This window comes from Pithys albifrons, chromosome 6 (assembly GCF_047495875.1).
Source record: "Pithys albifrons albifrons isolate INPA30051 chromosome 6, PitAlb_v1, whole genome shotgun sequence".
In the NCBI taxonomy this organism is placed as follows: Eukaryota; Metazoa; Chordata; class Aves; order Passeriformes; family Thamnophilidae; genus Pithys; species Pithys albifrons.
Window position 1 is genome coordinate 2,677,812 of NC_092463.1, and position 14,794 is coordinate 2,692,605.

The window sequence follows — 14,794 nt, forward strand, 5'->3', positions numbered from 1 at the left end:
CCCAGCAAGTATCTGCCTCCATAGGTTCCCCCATTTTCCCAGAGAAGCTGTGGCTGCTGCATCCCTGGAAGTGTTCCAGGCCAGGTTGGAGAGGGCTTGGAGTGACCTGGTCTAGTGAAAGGTGTCCCTGCCCATGGCATGAGGGTGGAACTTTAAGATCCCTTCCAACCCAAGTGCCTGCTTGTGCTACACAATGAAAAAGATATTTGCTATTGGAAATGAAACCCCAACAAACTCAAAGCCACCTGATGTGGTGCAGGAGCCTGACCTGCATCCCCAGCAAATCCAGCTGTCCACCCAGCTGGATGCTGGCAGGAGCAGGATGTGGTCAAGCGCATCCCTTCTCAGGTCACCACGCTGGCACTGGTAAGGTGGGCTCAGCTCAGGATTCCTGGTACCCCAACCCAACTTAGGAGGCTCGAGCTGATGGATCCCACTCTTGACGCCGGGGATGAAGCCAGCAGAGCCAGGACTCCCTTGGGACCAAACAGCAGCCCCACAGGATTACGCCGGGCAGCCGTTTCGGACCTCTCATCCCTTTGGAGGCAACACTCCAGCGTTCATCCAGCAGCACCGGGAGAGGCAGCGACTCGCGCAGGCACAACGGAGATGTGGCACTGACCCCTAGTGACAAACTCCTGCCCCAATCCCGTACCGGAGAAGGGCTGCGGCTGGGAACGGACACGTGGGCGAGAGCGGGGATGTGCGAACGCTCCTTGTCTGGCACAAACCGTGTGGAAGGAAGAGATCCTGCTGCTGCTGCAGGGGACCCACCCCAGGACAGCAGATCCTGCTCCCACCTCCCAAGATAGATGCACACCGAGTCTACTTGGAATGGAGTTTATTTTAAACATCAATGACACACCCAAATACTGCACTTCACCTGACAGAGGGCAGGATTAGATGGACAACCGGGAAGAAATTTTTCCCTATGAGGATGGTGAAGCACTGGAACATATTGCCCAGACTGGCTGTGGCTGCCTCATCCCTGGAAGTGTCCAAGGCCAGGTTGGACAGGGCTTGGAGCAACCTGGGCTGGTGGCAGGGGGTGGAATGAGATGAACTTAAAGGTCCCTTCCAACCCAAACAATTCTGGGATTCTGGGATTAGAGACAGGATGGGAAATGACCAATGTACAGCTCATGGGGTCCGGCAGCGTAAGGACCTTATAGAGCAGAGAAATGATGGGAATTCACGGAGGATCTGTTCACACCCTGACCTATCCCTTCCCTTGGGAACACTGCCTCTGATCAGCATGCTGCAGTTTATTCCTTTAAATACATATATTTTGGCTCAAAGCCTGTCATTCAGTCCAAAAATGGCCCGTTTCAATTAAGGGCTTCAAGGAGAGCTCAGGCCTAATGATCTATTTCGGGGCATTTCAAAATACTCCCAACCATGTGGGCTGTTTGCAGGATGAGAAATACAGTTTACAACACTCTTAGCAGTTCCTTACTGTTGATTTTCTCCTTCCCAGGAATTTCAGAGCCCTGAAGAGTAGGAGGAGGGTCTGACTCTCCTGGTATATCTCAATAGTGCTGCAGAAGGGAGATGTTTATTGAAGGAGGTGGGATGATCGTGGAATCCCAGAAGGGTTTGGCCAGGAAAGGACCTCAAAGACCATCTAGTTCCAACCCCCTGCCATTTGTTGTCCCCAGGAGATGGGCAGAGGCTGGAAAGCCACTTCTCCAGGTTTTGTATTTCCCCACCTAGATATGGATGGGAAGCAGCTCCATCCCATCTTGGGAGAGTCCAGCCTTGCCCTTCATCTCCCTCTCCTTGTTTCCACAGTGCTGGGCTTTCCACAGACCTCACTCCCAGCACAATTCCCAGCTCAGGAAGCACCAACCTCGTTGCTGTCACCAAGAGCAAAGAAAAATCAAGGCTGCAAATAACCTCCTGGGCTTGTGCCCAAGAAAATGCCAGCAGTGAGGAAAGCCATCTCCCAACCTGCCCACCCTCGGGATTTGCTGGCAGAGTTTTGTCTCAGCTATTCAGGGCTGTTGTGTGAGCTGAGCTCTGGCCTCTGTATTAAATCTGCTTTAAAACCAGAACTTTCTCTAAACCCCAAGGATGAACATGCTCATGAATTCAGGCCACCAACCAGGTATAACACAACCAGGTGCTGCTTGGAGCAGCCCAGGAGTGGGTGGAATGCTGGCCATCCTGGCTCCACATGGTTCTAGTGCAGATGGAACTGCAGGACTTGCTGACACACATCAGAGGAGCTCCTGCTGTGACCAGGGAGAAAATGGGCTTTTTATCTGGGAATCACTCACCTCTTCCTGAGGTGATTCCTGAAGAGATTTAGGGAAACTGCAGAGCAGGGCTGTGCTGATTTGTCTTTCCCAGTGTAGTTCTGGGAGCTCCCAACAGCAGCCAGGGAACAACATGTGGGATGTACAGACACGTCTGTGGCATTGGAAACAACGAGCACGCTGCAGCTGGGAGCTGCTTTAGCCCCTCACCATTCATTTACAGCTCAAACCACTGCTCTCCTCGGTGTAAAGGCACAGGAAGGGCTGGGAAAGTGTCAAGTTTCCCTGGGCAGTGCCACATTTCCCTGCCCCAGCTCTCAGAGTTCACTGTGTCTCTTGCCCTGCTTCTCCCTGGCTGCCAGCCTGGGGGCTGTGCCCCGCAGGTCCCTCCCAGGGGACCCCACTTTCTCTGCCATGGCCTGCTGGGATGGCTCTTCCCGCATGGCAGTGTGCCCTCCTGGCATTCTGGGTGGATGCTGTGCTGGCATGTCCCCAGGCTGGTGGGAATTGTGGAGGGAGAGCTCAGGCATGGCTGAGTCCATCATCTGAAGGAAGTTGTAAGCTGGGAGTGGTGGTTTCCATTCCTCCTCAGACAAGGTACCTGCAAAGCAAACACAGTCCCACGTTGGTAAGTTGAGAGTTATGCCCCACCCTCCATGGATAATTCCCTTTCAAAGGAATTATGGGGTTTTTTTGCCTTTCCAGAAAATACCAAATTAAAAATCTTTTCTTAGAAATCATAGAATAGTAGAATCCCAGGATGCTTTGGGTTGGAAGGGACCTTAAAAATGATCCAGCTCCACCCCCTGCCATGGGCAGAGATACCTTCCACTAGCCCAGGTTGTTCCAACCCCTGTCCAACCTGGCCTTGGACACTCCCAGGGATGGGGCAGCCACAGCTTCTCTGGGCACCCTGTGCCAGGGCCTGCCCACCCTCACAGGGAAGGATTCCTTCCCAATATCCCATCTAACCCTGCCCTCTGGCACTGGGAAGCCATTCCCCTTTACTCTGTCCCTCCAGGTCTTTGTCCAAAGTCCCTCTCCAGCTTTTTGAAGGAAGACATATCCATTCTGCCTTCCTCCAAAGCCTCATCAGGCTGATCAAGGCATGAGGGATGCAGTGAAAAGCTTTACAGCTCATGCCAACCCTTTGTGTCCCAAAGCAAAACACCAGCTTCCTTATCCTTTCCTATCCAAAAAAACCCACTGCAAGATGCCTGAAGAGGAGCTATTTCTTGCAGAGACAACTGGGAGTCAGGAGATGTTTTATCAGCAACCTTGTGGCAGGTCTGTTTGGAGCAACAGGAGGGCACAGCCAGGTTTGGGGATTATCAGTGGGAAGAGATGCCGGTTCCCAACTATCCACATTTGGCTCCGAACATTAAACAGTCCCAGAGCAAACTTGTGAGTGTGGGCACTGTCTCCTGGCTGGACTATTTGTACTTCTCCAGCTCTAACAAGCAGAGCTAGTTTTTCCATCATTAAATTCCAGGGCAGACAATTTATTGCATGTAGTGTCTTCTCATAAACAGACTGGAGCTCACAGTGTGTGCTTGGGAATGTTATAAACCTGAGTCCACTTACTGCTGGGAATCTCCAGTCCTGCTTGGAGCTTCTCTAGCCAAGACAAGATGTTCACTTCAGTGATGGACTGTTCTGGTGGGAACCTGAACACCTGACCCCCACCATGAAGGTTCACCCACACAAGAATGGGCAGTGAAGGCACAGTGGCAAAGTACGACCTCAGGATCCCGTATCCCACTGGAGTCTTCTTCCTGTTGGGAAGAGGAGAGTCAGGTTTGGTAGCACAATGGGACTGAGAGCCAAACAAACACCAAATCTCTAAGGTGACACCCAACAAAGCACAGTTTTGCCTGGGAGAATGTAGAAGCACCGTCCCTGGAAGTGTTCCAGGCCAGGGGGGACAGGGCTTGGAGCAACCTGGGATAGTGGAAGGTGTCCCTGCCCATGGAGGGGGTGGGATGAGATGGGCTTTGAGGTCCCTTTCAACCCAAACCATTCTTTGATTCTAAGCTCATGGCACTATGTATATGCTCAATGCCTTAAGGAACCTATTGGGATCTAATGGAGAAGGAATGGACATGAGATTGGATGTACAAAGAAATCCTTGAGCAGGGAAATTGCTGTAGGAAGCGTGAAATGTTCTCCATCTTAAGCCTTAAAGAACAGGTGACACAGGAGAGGGACAGGTCCTGCAGCCCCCCAGGGTGAGTCCCTGTTTGCAGGGAGAGCTGCCAGCTCCTCCCAGCTCAGCTGCTGCCCCTGCCCCATGGCAGCAGCAATTCCACAGGGATGGAAAGGCAGGAGCTGATGCAGAGGGATGTGGCTGGGCAGTCCAGCCCTGGGAACTTCCCCAGGGGTGGGGATGGGATGGCAACTTCCCCAAGTGACACAGAGAGAGCAAGAGGAGGAAGGACATGAAGATGGAGAGAGAGCAAACCCATGAAGATGCTGAGTCCTTCCAGCACTATTTTAAGGCTGAGAGTGATGCTCTGGGTCTGAGATGGCTCTTGCCACAGGAATGAGATCCTCTTTCTAGGATAAGGAATTTTTGACAAGGCATGAAGTGCCAGGACAAGAGGGACAGCTTCCCACTGCCAGAGGACAGGGTTAGCTGGAGTATTAGGGAGAAATTCCTGGCTGTGAGGGTGGTGAGGTCCTAGCACAGGTGGTCCAGAGAAGCTGCGGCTGTCCCATCCCTGGAAGTGTTCCAGGCCAGACTGAATAGAGATTGGAGCAACCTGGTCTAGAGGAAGAAAAATGTCTCTGCCCATGGCAAGGGGTGGAACAAGATGGTCTTTGAGATCCCTTCCAACCCAAACCATTCCACCATTCTATGATTCTGCCCTGCTTTGTGGGCAGTGCCCTTTTGCACTGACACAGGACAGCTTTTTGTTTCTCAGGAAGCAGCACCAAAGGCTGATGTGTAGGTGGGGAAGTTCCAGGGCACTCATCTCATGTGCTTTACTGGCAAACAAATCTCCTTCTCTCTGAAAACATGTGCATTCCCCGTTAGCTCACCCAGCCCACGCTGGACGGCGCTGCCCAGACTTCAAAGCACGTTATGATTAAGCCACTGAGGTGTCTCTGGGCTTTAGCAAAACAGAGCCTAAAAATTAAAAATGCAACTAGGAAGGGGAGGATCAAAAAAACCCCCATTTCCTACAAGTCTTTATTTCTTAGCTCTTGAAATCATTGTTTTCTGAATACATTTTTAAGTTTGCTTTATAGAGATTCTTCTGGCTGAACTTTCTTCTCCCAGTCAATGACCAGTCATTCTCTCTAACTGCTGGTGGAAAATCACCATAAGACATTCCAGGAGGGCAAATTTCATTTCTTTCACTCCCACATGCAACAAAACTACAAATAACACCAGATCCAGGGTCAGGCTACTGCACAATAGCTTTGAGAACATTTTCCTCTATCGAAAATTATTTCTGCAATCAATTAAACATTTACTAATTTCACTTTGGCAGGCAATTTTGCAGCTGCCCAGAACATCGACTGAATCATTGCCAGATGGCTTGACCTCCCAACTCATGATGATTTCAGACCCAATAATCAAATTACCAGCTTGTGTTTTCAGTAATTGCAGCCTCAGTTTTTTTCTTGCCCTAGAAACGCTCGGAGTGAGCGGACGGAAAGGAGGAAGGAGGTTTCACACACTCACAGGTTCAACCAGCAAGCCACAAACACCTGCTGGGGGCTTCCTTTTACCAGCTTCAGCATTTCCTTGCTTTCCATTTGACTGATGTCTCCATCAGTGAACAGGATGAGGAAGGGCTTTGTGAGCTGCAAGTACTGCGGCAGATTTTGCACGGTGATTTCGGGCTGCAAGACATCAAAACAAGAAGTTGGGGTTGATGGGGAGGAGAAAACAGGAGAAAATTAAGACTTCCTGTCCTTACAGGAGGAGTGCAGGGGTTAAGGAAGGCTGGGGTGTGCAAAGGCTGGAAAACAAGCAGTGCTGGGATTTTGGTGCATGCTGGGGATGAACACACCCAACCCTGCCCATTGCACACCAAGCCTGTAGGAGCAGCTGAGCCATGGGGGGTGTGAGCAGAGGAATCATAGAATCATAGAATCAGCTGGGTTGGAAGAGACCTCTGAGATCATCAAATCCAAGCCTTGGTCCAACCCCACTTTGATTACCAGATCATGGCACTCAGTGCCACATCCAGTCTCATCTTAAAAACCTCCAGGGATGGAGAATCCACCCCCTCCCTGGGCAGGTCATTCCAAGGAGGGACAAGCAAGGCCAGCTCATCCCAGCTCCACATGTTATGGCTACACCCAGTCTCCCAAAGCCATGTGGACAAGGCTGGGAGCAGAGCCTGTGAGAGGCCAGAGCAGCAGTTCGTTGACTATGAGGCCATTCCATCAATTGCAGGGTCTCCTGCCCCGAGGCCACACAGCAACCAGCACATTTCTGTCCACGCTCCTTGATCCAAGCCATAAAGTTTAAAAACAAACTCAGCATGATGGAAGCAACGAACGACATGTTTGTATTGCAGATTATCAGGGAAAAAGGACACTTTTATTCTCTTTTACTTACAAAAACGTCCAGCAGTTCATATCTGATCATCTGCACCAAGTCCTGCACGCTCTGTTTGGACAAAGCAATGCCCTCCACGCTCCGGCCTCCGCTCCGGGCAAGGAGGAGGGCTGGGGGGGACACGGAGTATTTATGGGATCTGAAAAAGAGGGATGGTGACAAGGATTGGCTGGAGGACTGGACACACTCCAAATGTGCTGCACACAGAGCTGGCATCCCCCTGGAGACAAGTAGGGACAGGGAAGTTCCATCCCTGGAAGTGTTCAAGGCCAGGCTGGACAAGGCTTGGAGCAACCTGGGCTAGTGGAAGGTGTCCCTGCCCATGGCAGGGGTGGGACAAGATGAGTTTTAACTTCCTTTCAGCCCAAACCATTCTGTGGTTCTCTGAATTTGGGTGTCACAACCTTTGAAAAATTTCCAGCAGCCTTTGAAAAAACAAACTAGACATGCCCCCAAAAAACTGCTGAGGCCACTGCTGGTTTCCTCTGTCTCACCCCTCCTCTGAGCAGTGACATCTGGAGCCTCCAGGGCTGAACTTCCTCAAACTTCCAGAAAAATGCTCTTCCATCTTGGTGTCCTCCCTGACCTTTCATTGCTCAGACTTCTCCTATTTTTGCTTTCCCCACTTTCTCAGCCTTTCTTTAAATACCCTTGAACTCTCTTACCAGAAGAGAACTGAGGAACAAAGCCTGAGCTGCTGCCCCAAGAGTTTGTGGGTCTAGCCTGTGGATGTTGCTCTAAAGTGGGGCTGGAACTTCACTAAAACTTTTGTCTTGTTCCTTAAGCCAAAACTTAGACCAACTGGAGCTTATTTTGTGTGAGTTGTGCCCCTGGGATGAAGCCTGAGACCTTCTGTTTGCCTTGGATGAGAGGCAGAGTGAAGGCCTGGGTGGGTATTTGCACCATCCAACCTTAATTGTGAAAAGGAAAGAGAAGTAGGAATAGAATCCCAGAATTCCAGAATAGTTTGGATTGGTAGGGACTTTAAAGTTCATCCATTCCCGCCCCCTGCCATGGTCAGGGACACCTCCCACTATTCCAGGTTGCTCCAAGCCCTGTCCAACCTGGCCTTGGACACTTTCAGGGACAGGGCAGCCACAGCTTCTCTGGGCAACCTGTGCCAGGCTCTGCCCACCCTCATAGTTAAGAATTTCTTTGGTTCATCAGTGACAAAGCAAGTGGAGGTAACTACAGGTAATGTGGATTTACCCAAGGCATTCCAGCTTTTTTAATTTACCTTTGTAAATTCAGCCCTAAACTAAGCTTTCCTCTTGCTGCCTGGACTCCCAAGTTCTACTACTCAAAAGAAGTTCAGTCTCACACCTCTTTGAATCCTTTGAGATGTGAGGAAGATCCCTAATTATCCTCTCTGTTGTTTTGCAAATTAATCTGCACTTACTGTTGATCAAGAGTGGCAAAACCCTGAAAAAAAAAAGTAATTCAGGGATTTTGAACTTCCTAAGCTTCCAGAGGTTTTAAAAAGATTCTCTGGCTTGGCCATGGATGAGAGGAGGTGAGAACTCTTTGCTCCCTGTTTCTGAAATATATTAACTTGTCCAACAGCCTTTGATAAGGGGCTGTGAGGGTGGGCAGGCCCTGGCACAGGTGCCCAGAGAAGCTGTGGCTGCCCCATCCCTGGAAGTGTCCAAAGCCAGGCTGGACAGGGCTTGGAGCACCCTGGGCTGGTGGGAGGTGTCCCTGCCCATGGCAGGGGGAGGAACAAGATGGTCTTTAAGGTCCTTTCCAACTCAAACCACTCTGGGATTCTGTTCTATGATTCAATAAGGAAATCTCTCATGTACTGCCAGAAACCCACCAAATTCCCCAGCCAGATTCTACCCTGAAATCCCTTCCCATCTTCCTGGTCCTGGGGGGTTGAATTGTTGCTTACACAGCTTTTTATTTATACAGCAGGGCCAGTCAGTGGGTAACACGAGCCTTGCATTTAAATCAAAAACATCTGCAAACAAATACTTGGCAGGAACCTGAGACATGGATGTGGAAATTAAAAACAACCTCATTCAAAGCATTTCTTCCTCAATGCCTTTTTTCCTCTTCATTAGTGACCAGGCAGCAGGTGCCTGCTGAGCAAACAGCTCTGCTAACAACATTCTCTGTGTATCCTGTAGACCTTTTTCTCTGGGAAGAGGGGAATCAGCACCCCGTGACCTGGGAGGCACAAATATTTTCTCCTTGAGCAGAAGAATAGCTTTGCTTTTTCTTAAGAAGGGAAGTGAGCCTGGGTCTTGCATAAGGAATTCCTGTAAGTGTTTACTTTCTACTTACACTTGAGAAGATGCTTAGCTACAGTAGCTTCACCCACAAATCACAGCCAGGATCCAAATTTGGCAGAAGGAGTATCAATATAAACTGTACTAAATATTCCAGCTAAACAGGAGCAGGCTGCAGACTCCTGAACAGGAGCAGGGAAGTGTATTCTTTAATGTCAGTGCTGAGAACACACAGGCTTTTCCTACTGCTCCCTTGTAAGACCACCCTGTGCTCCTTTGCTTTTTGCCTTCTATCAGCTGGGCTGAGATCCTCAGGGAAGGAAAGTCTTGGGGAGTTATGATTTTGGGACCTGCCCAGTGGTCTCCCACCCCAACCTGGCACTGCCTCACTTCCAAGATCCAGCTATGGAGCCCAGTTTGGTTACTGGAGATGTATTCCCAAGGCATTTTTATTTTGATTCTCCCAGAAATTCCTGTTTCTCTTCAGGGACACATTAAATCTGTAGGAAACTAATGAAAATAATTCCCTGTTGCAATACAGGCTGTTAAACCCACACCTGGAAAACAGGCCAAGAGCCTTCTGGGATTTTTAACTCTGCCTTGATAGCTAATTCCTGATGGAAATGAGATGCCAGGACCAGCTGAAGATTCCCCCTGGACCTCACTGCATTCCTGGGCACTGAAGCATCTCTCACACCCTAATCCAAAGCACTTTGCCCCTTGCTGGAATCTTAATGGCACAGTTAAGTGCTCAGATCCCATTAGCTCCAAGGTGGCTTAAAGTTAGGGATGCAATTGATCCTTATCCCACCAGGAACCGGCCAGGGAAGCCCTGACTTTGCCTTCACCACATGTGCAGCAGGAAGGCTGCTGTATTTTTCCAGCACTCTTCCTCCCAAAACTCTGTGTAGGGTTGCTCCTTGCTCCTCCTTGCTCTTGCCAGGAGGAGGTATAAGGGAGGAGCACTTTCCAGGAAAAAGAGATAAGAGGTAGGTTCCTTCCCATCCCTGGCAGCTGCAAACATCTCCCAGCCAGATGTGAGTGCTCATGGGGAAGGGGATGGGACCAAAACTCCAAGGCAGCTCCATGGCAAGACAGCATTTATTTCAAGACTTCCAAAACCTCTTCCAGCACCCAGACACAATGCCCATTCCACAGCCTCTCTCCTGGCTGCTCTTGGCAACTGGGGACAACCATCAGAGCAAGGGAAAGGATCGGATGAAGACGATGGCCAGGGACAATCCATCCCTTTTTCCTGATGGAAAGAGAATGGCAGAATTCTTTTTTCTCCCTCACACACTGATGGTATAATTTTTCCAGCCTGTTTTTTCCTCCATAAAAGTTTGTATGAGGAACACAACCAGATCCATGGGGCCTGGCAGGGCTGGAGGACGGAACAGGGCTCAGTGAGTTGACCATGGACAGGCTGCAAATCAGTGGCAGAGCCAAGGTGACAACTCCCTTGGGATGAGTCCTGAGCAATCCCCCAGTCTCCCTATGGGATAAAGTCACCCAGCCTGGCCAGTGACACTTGCTCCAGGCACTGCAGAGCAGTTTGAATAATTCCCAGAGAAAAAGAGAAACAACTTACAAAGCCAGGGCATCATCTTCCAAATACATCCCCATCTTTACGTGGCCACTTAGGATGTTTCCTGCCTCTTCAAAAGCTTCCCTGGCTGGAAAAAAAAAAGGATAAAAATACAACAATAAACACTAGAAAGAGAGGTGGTGAGGTTTCTTATGAAAACCAATTGATGCCTGAACACGTAACACCCTCCCACAGCAAACGGTTGGGAATTAAACCAGGATTAGAGGCTCGTGAGAAATGGCTGCAGCTCAGGGGCACAGGAGGAGGAGCTGGCAGAGACCACGGATCAGAGCAAAATTCCCATTCTGAGAACAGTATTTGCTCTTCAGTCACTGAGTTTCCAGGATCTGCACTACAGGGGCACTGCTGGAAAAGGAAATGTCTTTAAGGACTTAAAGCCCGTAAGTGTTCTTAGAAACAGGAGCAATTATAAATCTAAATAGAAATCTTGCAAATCCCAGTGACCTCTGGGAAATGACGGAGGAGTTTACTGGAGCAGTGTCAAGAGCCCAGAGATAAACCAATCTCTGTCACAAGTGCCTTGGTTTGTTACAGGGACTATTACAGGATGGGGAAGGACCACGTTGGGGCTCTTTTGATCCATCACAGCTGAGACTGAGATTCCCAAAAGGAAGCTGACTTCAGAACTGGCTTATTTCCTTGTAAAACAGCCTCAGATTTCATAGAATCCCAGAATGGTTTGGGTGGGAAGGGACCTTAAGGCTCATCTCATTCCACCCCCCGCCATGGGCAGGGACACCTTCCACTATCCCGGGTCACTCCAAGCCCTGTCCAACCTGGCCATGGCTTTCAGCAGTTGGATCCACGGGAAAGCCAAGCTTTGTGGGAACGTGCAAAGCACTGTGTGAGAGCTTGTGAAATGCAGTCAGAGACCAGAGATCCAAACAGCTGCTGCCAAAGGTGGGGTGGGAAACAGGGCGGATTTCAACACCACCACAACCACCCCTCCTCCTTTGGATTGAGCAACCGAAAGCAACAAAAAAGGCTCTTCTGACTTATGGAGGGTGAGAAATCTCCCTCTTTGGAGAAGTCAGCTTTTTCCCAAGAAATAAGGTTGTATCTGAGATAGAGCCATGATAGATGTTGCTTTATACCTTCAGTAAGATCATTCAGACACCAGCTGTGCTCCTCAGAACATTCACTGCCACAGCAGGACAGGCCAGTCTGAGCTCCTGGGATGGGTGACTCACCTCAGTAGATAGGGCTGCCTCACAACTGGTCAATTTTGGGCTCTTTGACTCCTCTTTTCCAGCTACACTCACAGCCATACTTTCCATTGTTTCCCACAGGAACTGAAAACTGTCATTTACACTATTTTCCTTTTCAAATGGAAGTTTAGATCCTTAAGGAGTGGCTCATTGAAGATTCAGTCATCACAAAATCATGGAATGGTTCAGGTTCAAAGGGAACTTAAAGCCCATTTGTTCCAACCCCCCTTGCCATGACCAGGGACACCTTTCATTAGCTCAGGTTGCTCCAAGTCCCATCCAACCCAGGCTTGGACACTCCCAGGGATGGGGCAGCCACAGCTTCTCTGGGCACCCTGTGCCAGGGCCTGCCCACCCCCACAGACAAGAATTCCTTTCCAATATCCCATCTAACTCTACCCTCTCACAGTAGAAAACCATTATCCCCGTCCTGTCCCTCCATTCCTTGTCCCAAGTCCCTCTTCAGCTCTCCTGGAGCCCCTTTAGGCACTGGAAGGGGCTCTCAGGTCTCCCTGGAGTCTCCTCTTCTCCAGGTGAACACCCCCAGCTCTCCCAGCCTGGCTCCAGAGCAGAGGGGCTCCAGCCCTGGAGCATCTCCATGGCCTCCTCTGGACTCTCTCCAACAGGTCCATGTCCTCTGTAGGAAACAACCCACACACAACAAAGCTGGTGACAGAGCTTGGCTGGTTCATCTTGCAGTAAAGAGAAATCACTCCTAGACAGGTTTGATGTTGGTTTACAGCTCTTTTGATCTTTGGCTGCTTGATTTCACTGGTGTTGAAGGAAAAGTTCACACCCCAAGTTCCTCCAAGGAGCAGGTCTACAGGCTTTAAATCCTCACTTGACACATAAGCTCATGTTGAAGTGCCTGGAGCAGCTCTGGCTGCAAGAATTCTCTCCTAAATCAGGACAACCTTCAGCAGAGTTCAGACTTCCTCCTTTCATCAGGATCATTCCTGATGAGATCCTCCTTCCCTCTCACATTTCCAAATTGTCCTGTGTTTTGGGGGCTGTGCCAGAGACAGAGCCACACACCAGCCTGTATTTCTCCACAACCCACAGCGACGGTGTCTCAGCTCCGTGCCAGAAACCCCCTGAGCTCACACAGAAGATGCACTTCTAAAGAATCTATTTAAATATTTCCTAGGAAATTAGTTTCCCTGAGATCACTGTTTAAATTCCCCGTGGGGCCTGATGGGGCACTGCAGCACATTCCTGGAGCTGGAATCTCAGCTGCCTTCCTGGTACTGCTGTGAATTGCAGGAGCACAACCTCACTGATTTGGGAACAAGAAGGGATAAAGCTGCCAGATGAGGAAGGGCCTAAAATCCCTGCAGATTTTTGGGATGTGGGAACTGAGCATCACCCCTTATCCCTCTGGAAGAAGGAATCTCCTGACCATGCTCTCCAGCAGCACCTGTGGCATCTCTCATGCCTTCATCACTTGGCTTCCTCTGATGCTGCCAAGCCCTGTGAGGCACCAGAGCAATGCAGAACACAGGTTTATTTTTAAATATTTGCCACAGGGTTTAGGACAGAGTCTTTCCTCCAAGGATCTTCCAGTTTCTGCACAGAAAACAAACTCTCCAAGTTTCCAGGAAAATGCTCGTTCATTGCCCTTGTACTACCATTTCACCTCTTCCTAATAAATATTAATTATGATTTTTCCCACAAGCCTCTTTTATCTCAGACCCACCAAAGGGCTTCTTAACATAGTCCTGATGCTAAGGGTTGGAAAAAATCCAGGGATTTATTTAGCTGGGCTGTCTCAGTTAACTACAAATGGCAATGACTTGGTGCATTGCTGGTTCAGGTTAGAGCAGGAATTCTTGCCGTGAGAAAACAACTGGAAATTCCAGATAAGCCTGCAGGTTGACAAGAGGAGAGATGTGGTTTCCCTAATGCCAGCCTGGAGTGGTGCCAGAGCAGTTGGCTCCAACTTTCTGCTCCCTCAGGCCATTCTGCAGGAGGCTCCAACACCCCCAGGTTATGGGAGGAGAAGACATCCCGAATTTCAGCTCCCTTGGCACCTGTGGCTGAGTTACCCCAGACCGCGGATGCCGTTCTGGATTGTAGATGGGTGTGCCCTGAGGGAAGAGACAAAGAGCTGCCTGGACACCTCCAACACTATTGATTGCATAGAAGGAAATGAACAACTTCTACAGAGAATCCCAGAAGGGTTTGAGTAGGAAGGGACCTGAAAGACCATCCACTTCCAACCCCTGACATGGGCAGGGACATCTTTCACCAGCCCAGGTTGCTCCAAGTCCTGTCCAACCTGGCCTTGGGCACTTCCAGGGATGGGGGAGCCACGGATTCTCTGAGCTGGACTGAAGGTTTTTGGGTTCAGTATGACTTTCTGCTATATTTACCAGATTAGATGCTCCAGAGAAAGCAGGGAATGAGCTGTCAGCTGGCTCAGTGAGCACAGCCCAAGTGTTTTCCAGTTGGTTCCACACATTTTCTTTGGTTCTTACCTCTGAGCACAGTAGATTCCCTCTGGAGCCCCTCATGTGGGAAAGTAGCTTGGTTTGCACTAAACCAAAGTTTAGAGGCACAATGGAGCTTTTAAATAAAAAATAGTCTGAAATTTTGATCTCAAGCAAGATCAGAAAGTTCTCCTTTTTTCAAGGCAGCAATTCCCAGGGGAAGTTGGGAACTGGGAGACCATGGGGTGGGAAGGTCCCAGCTCAGTAATATGAGACATTGGCACAGGGTGCCCAGAGCAGCTGTGGCTGCCCCATTCCTGGAAGTGTCCAAGGCCAGGTTGGACAGGGCTTGGAGCAACCTGGGATAGTGGGAGGTGTCCCTGTCCATGGCAGGGGGGTGGAACTAGATGGGCTTTAAGGTCCCTTCCAACCCAAATCATTCCATGATTCTAAGATTTGCCTGAACCATGACATGATGTTCCC

General features: G+C 49.8%; 1 protein-coding gene across 6 annotated transcripts in view; it reads right to left on the reverse strand.

The window, feature by feature from the left end:
- Window positions 1-834: 834 nt before the first annotated feature.
- TXNDC16 (thioredoxin domain containing 16) overlaps window positions 835-14,794 on the reverse strand; it is a 113,848-nt gene continuing 99,888 nt past the window's right edge. For all 6 annotated transcript variants that reach the window (XM_071557224.1, XM_071557223.1, XM_071557221.1 and 3 more), the window contains 5 exons: window positions 10,657-10,741; window positions 6,835-6,973; window positions 5,950-6,110; window positions 3,843-4,033; window positions 835-2,859 (listed from right to left, as the gene is read on the reverse strand). In XM_071557224.1, the coding sequence (XP_071413325.1) occupies window positions 2,576-2,859; window positions 3,843-4,033; window positions 5,950-6,110; window positions 6,835-6,973; window positions 10,657-10,741 (860 nt within the window). In that variant the 3' untranslated portion in view covers window positions 835-2,575. The remainder of the gene's footprint in view (window positions 2,860-3,842; window positions 4,034-5,949; window positions 6,111-6,834; window positions 6,974-10,656; window positions 10,742-14,794) is intronic.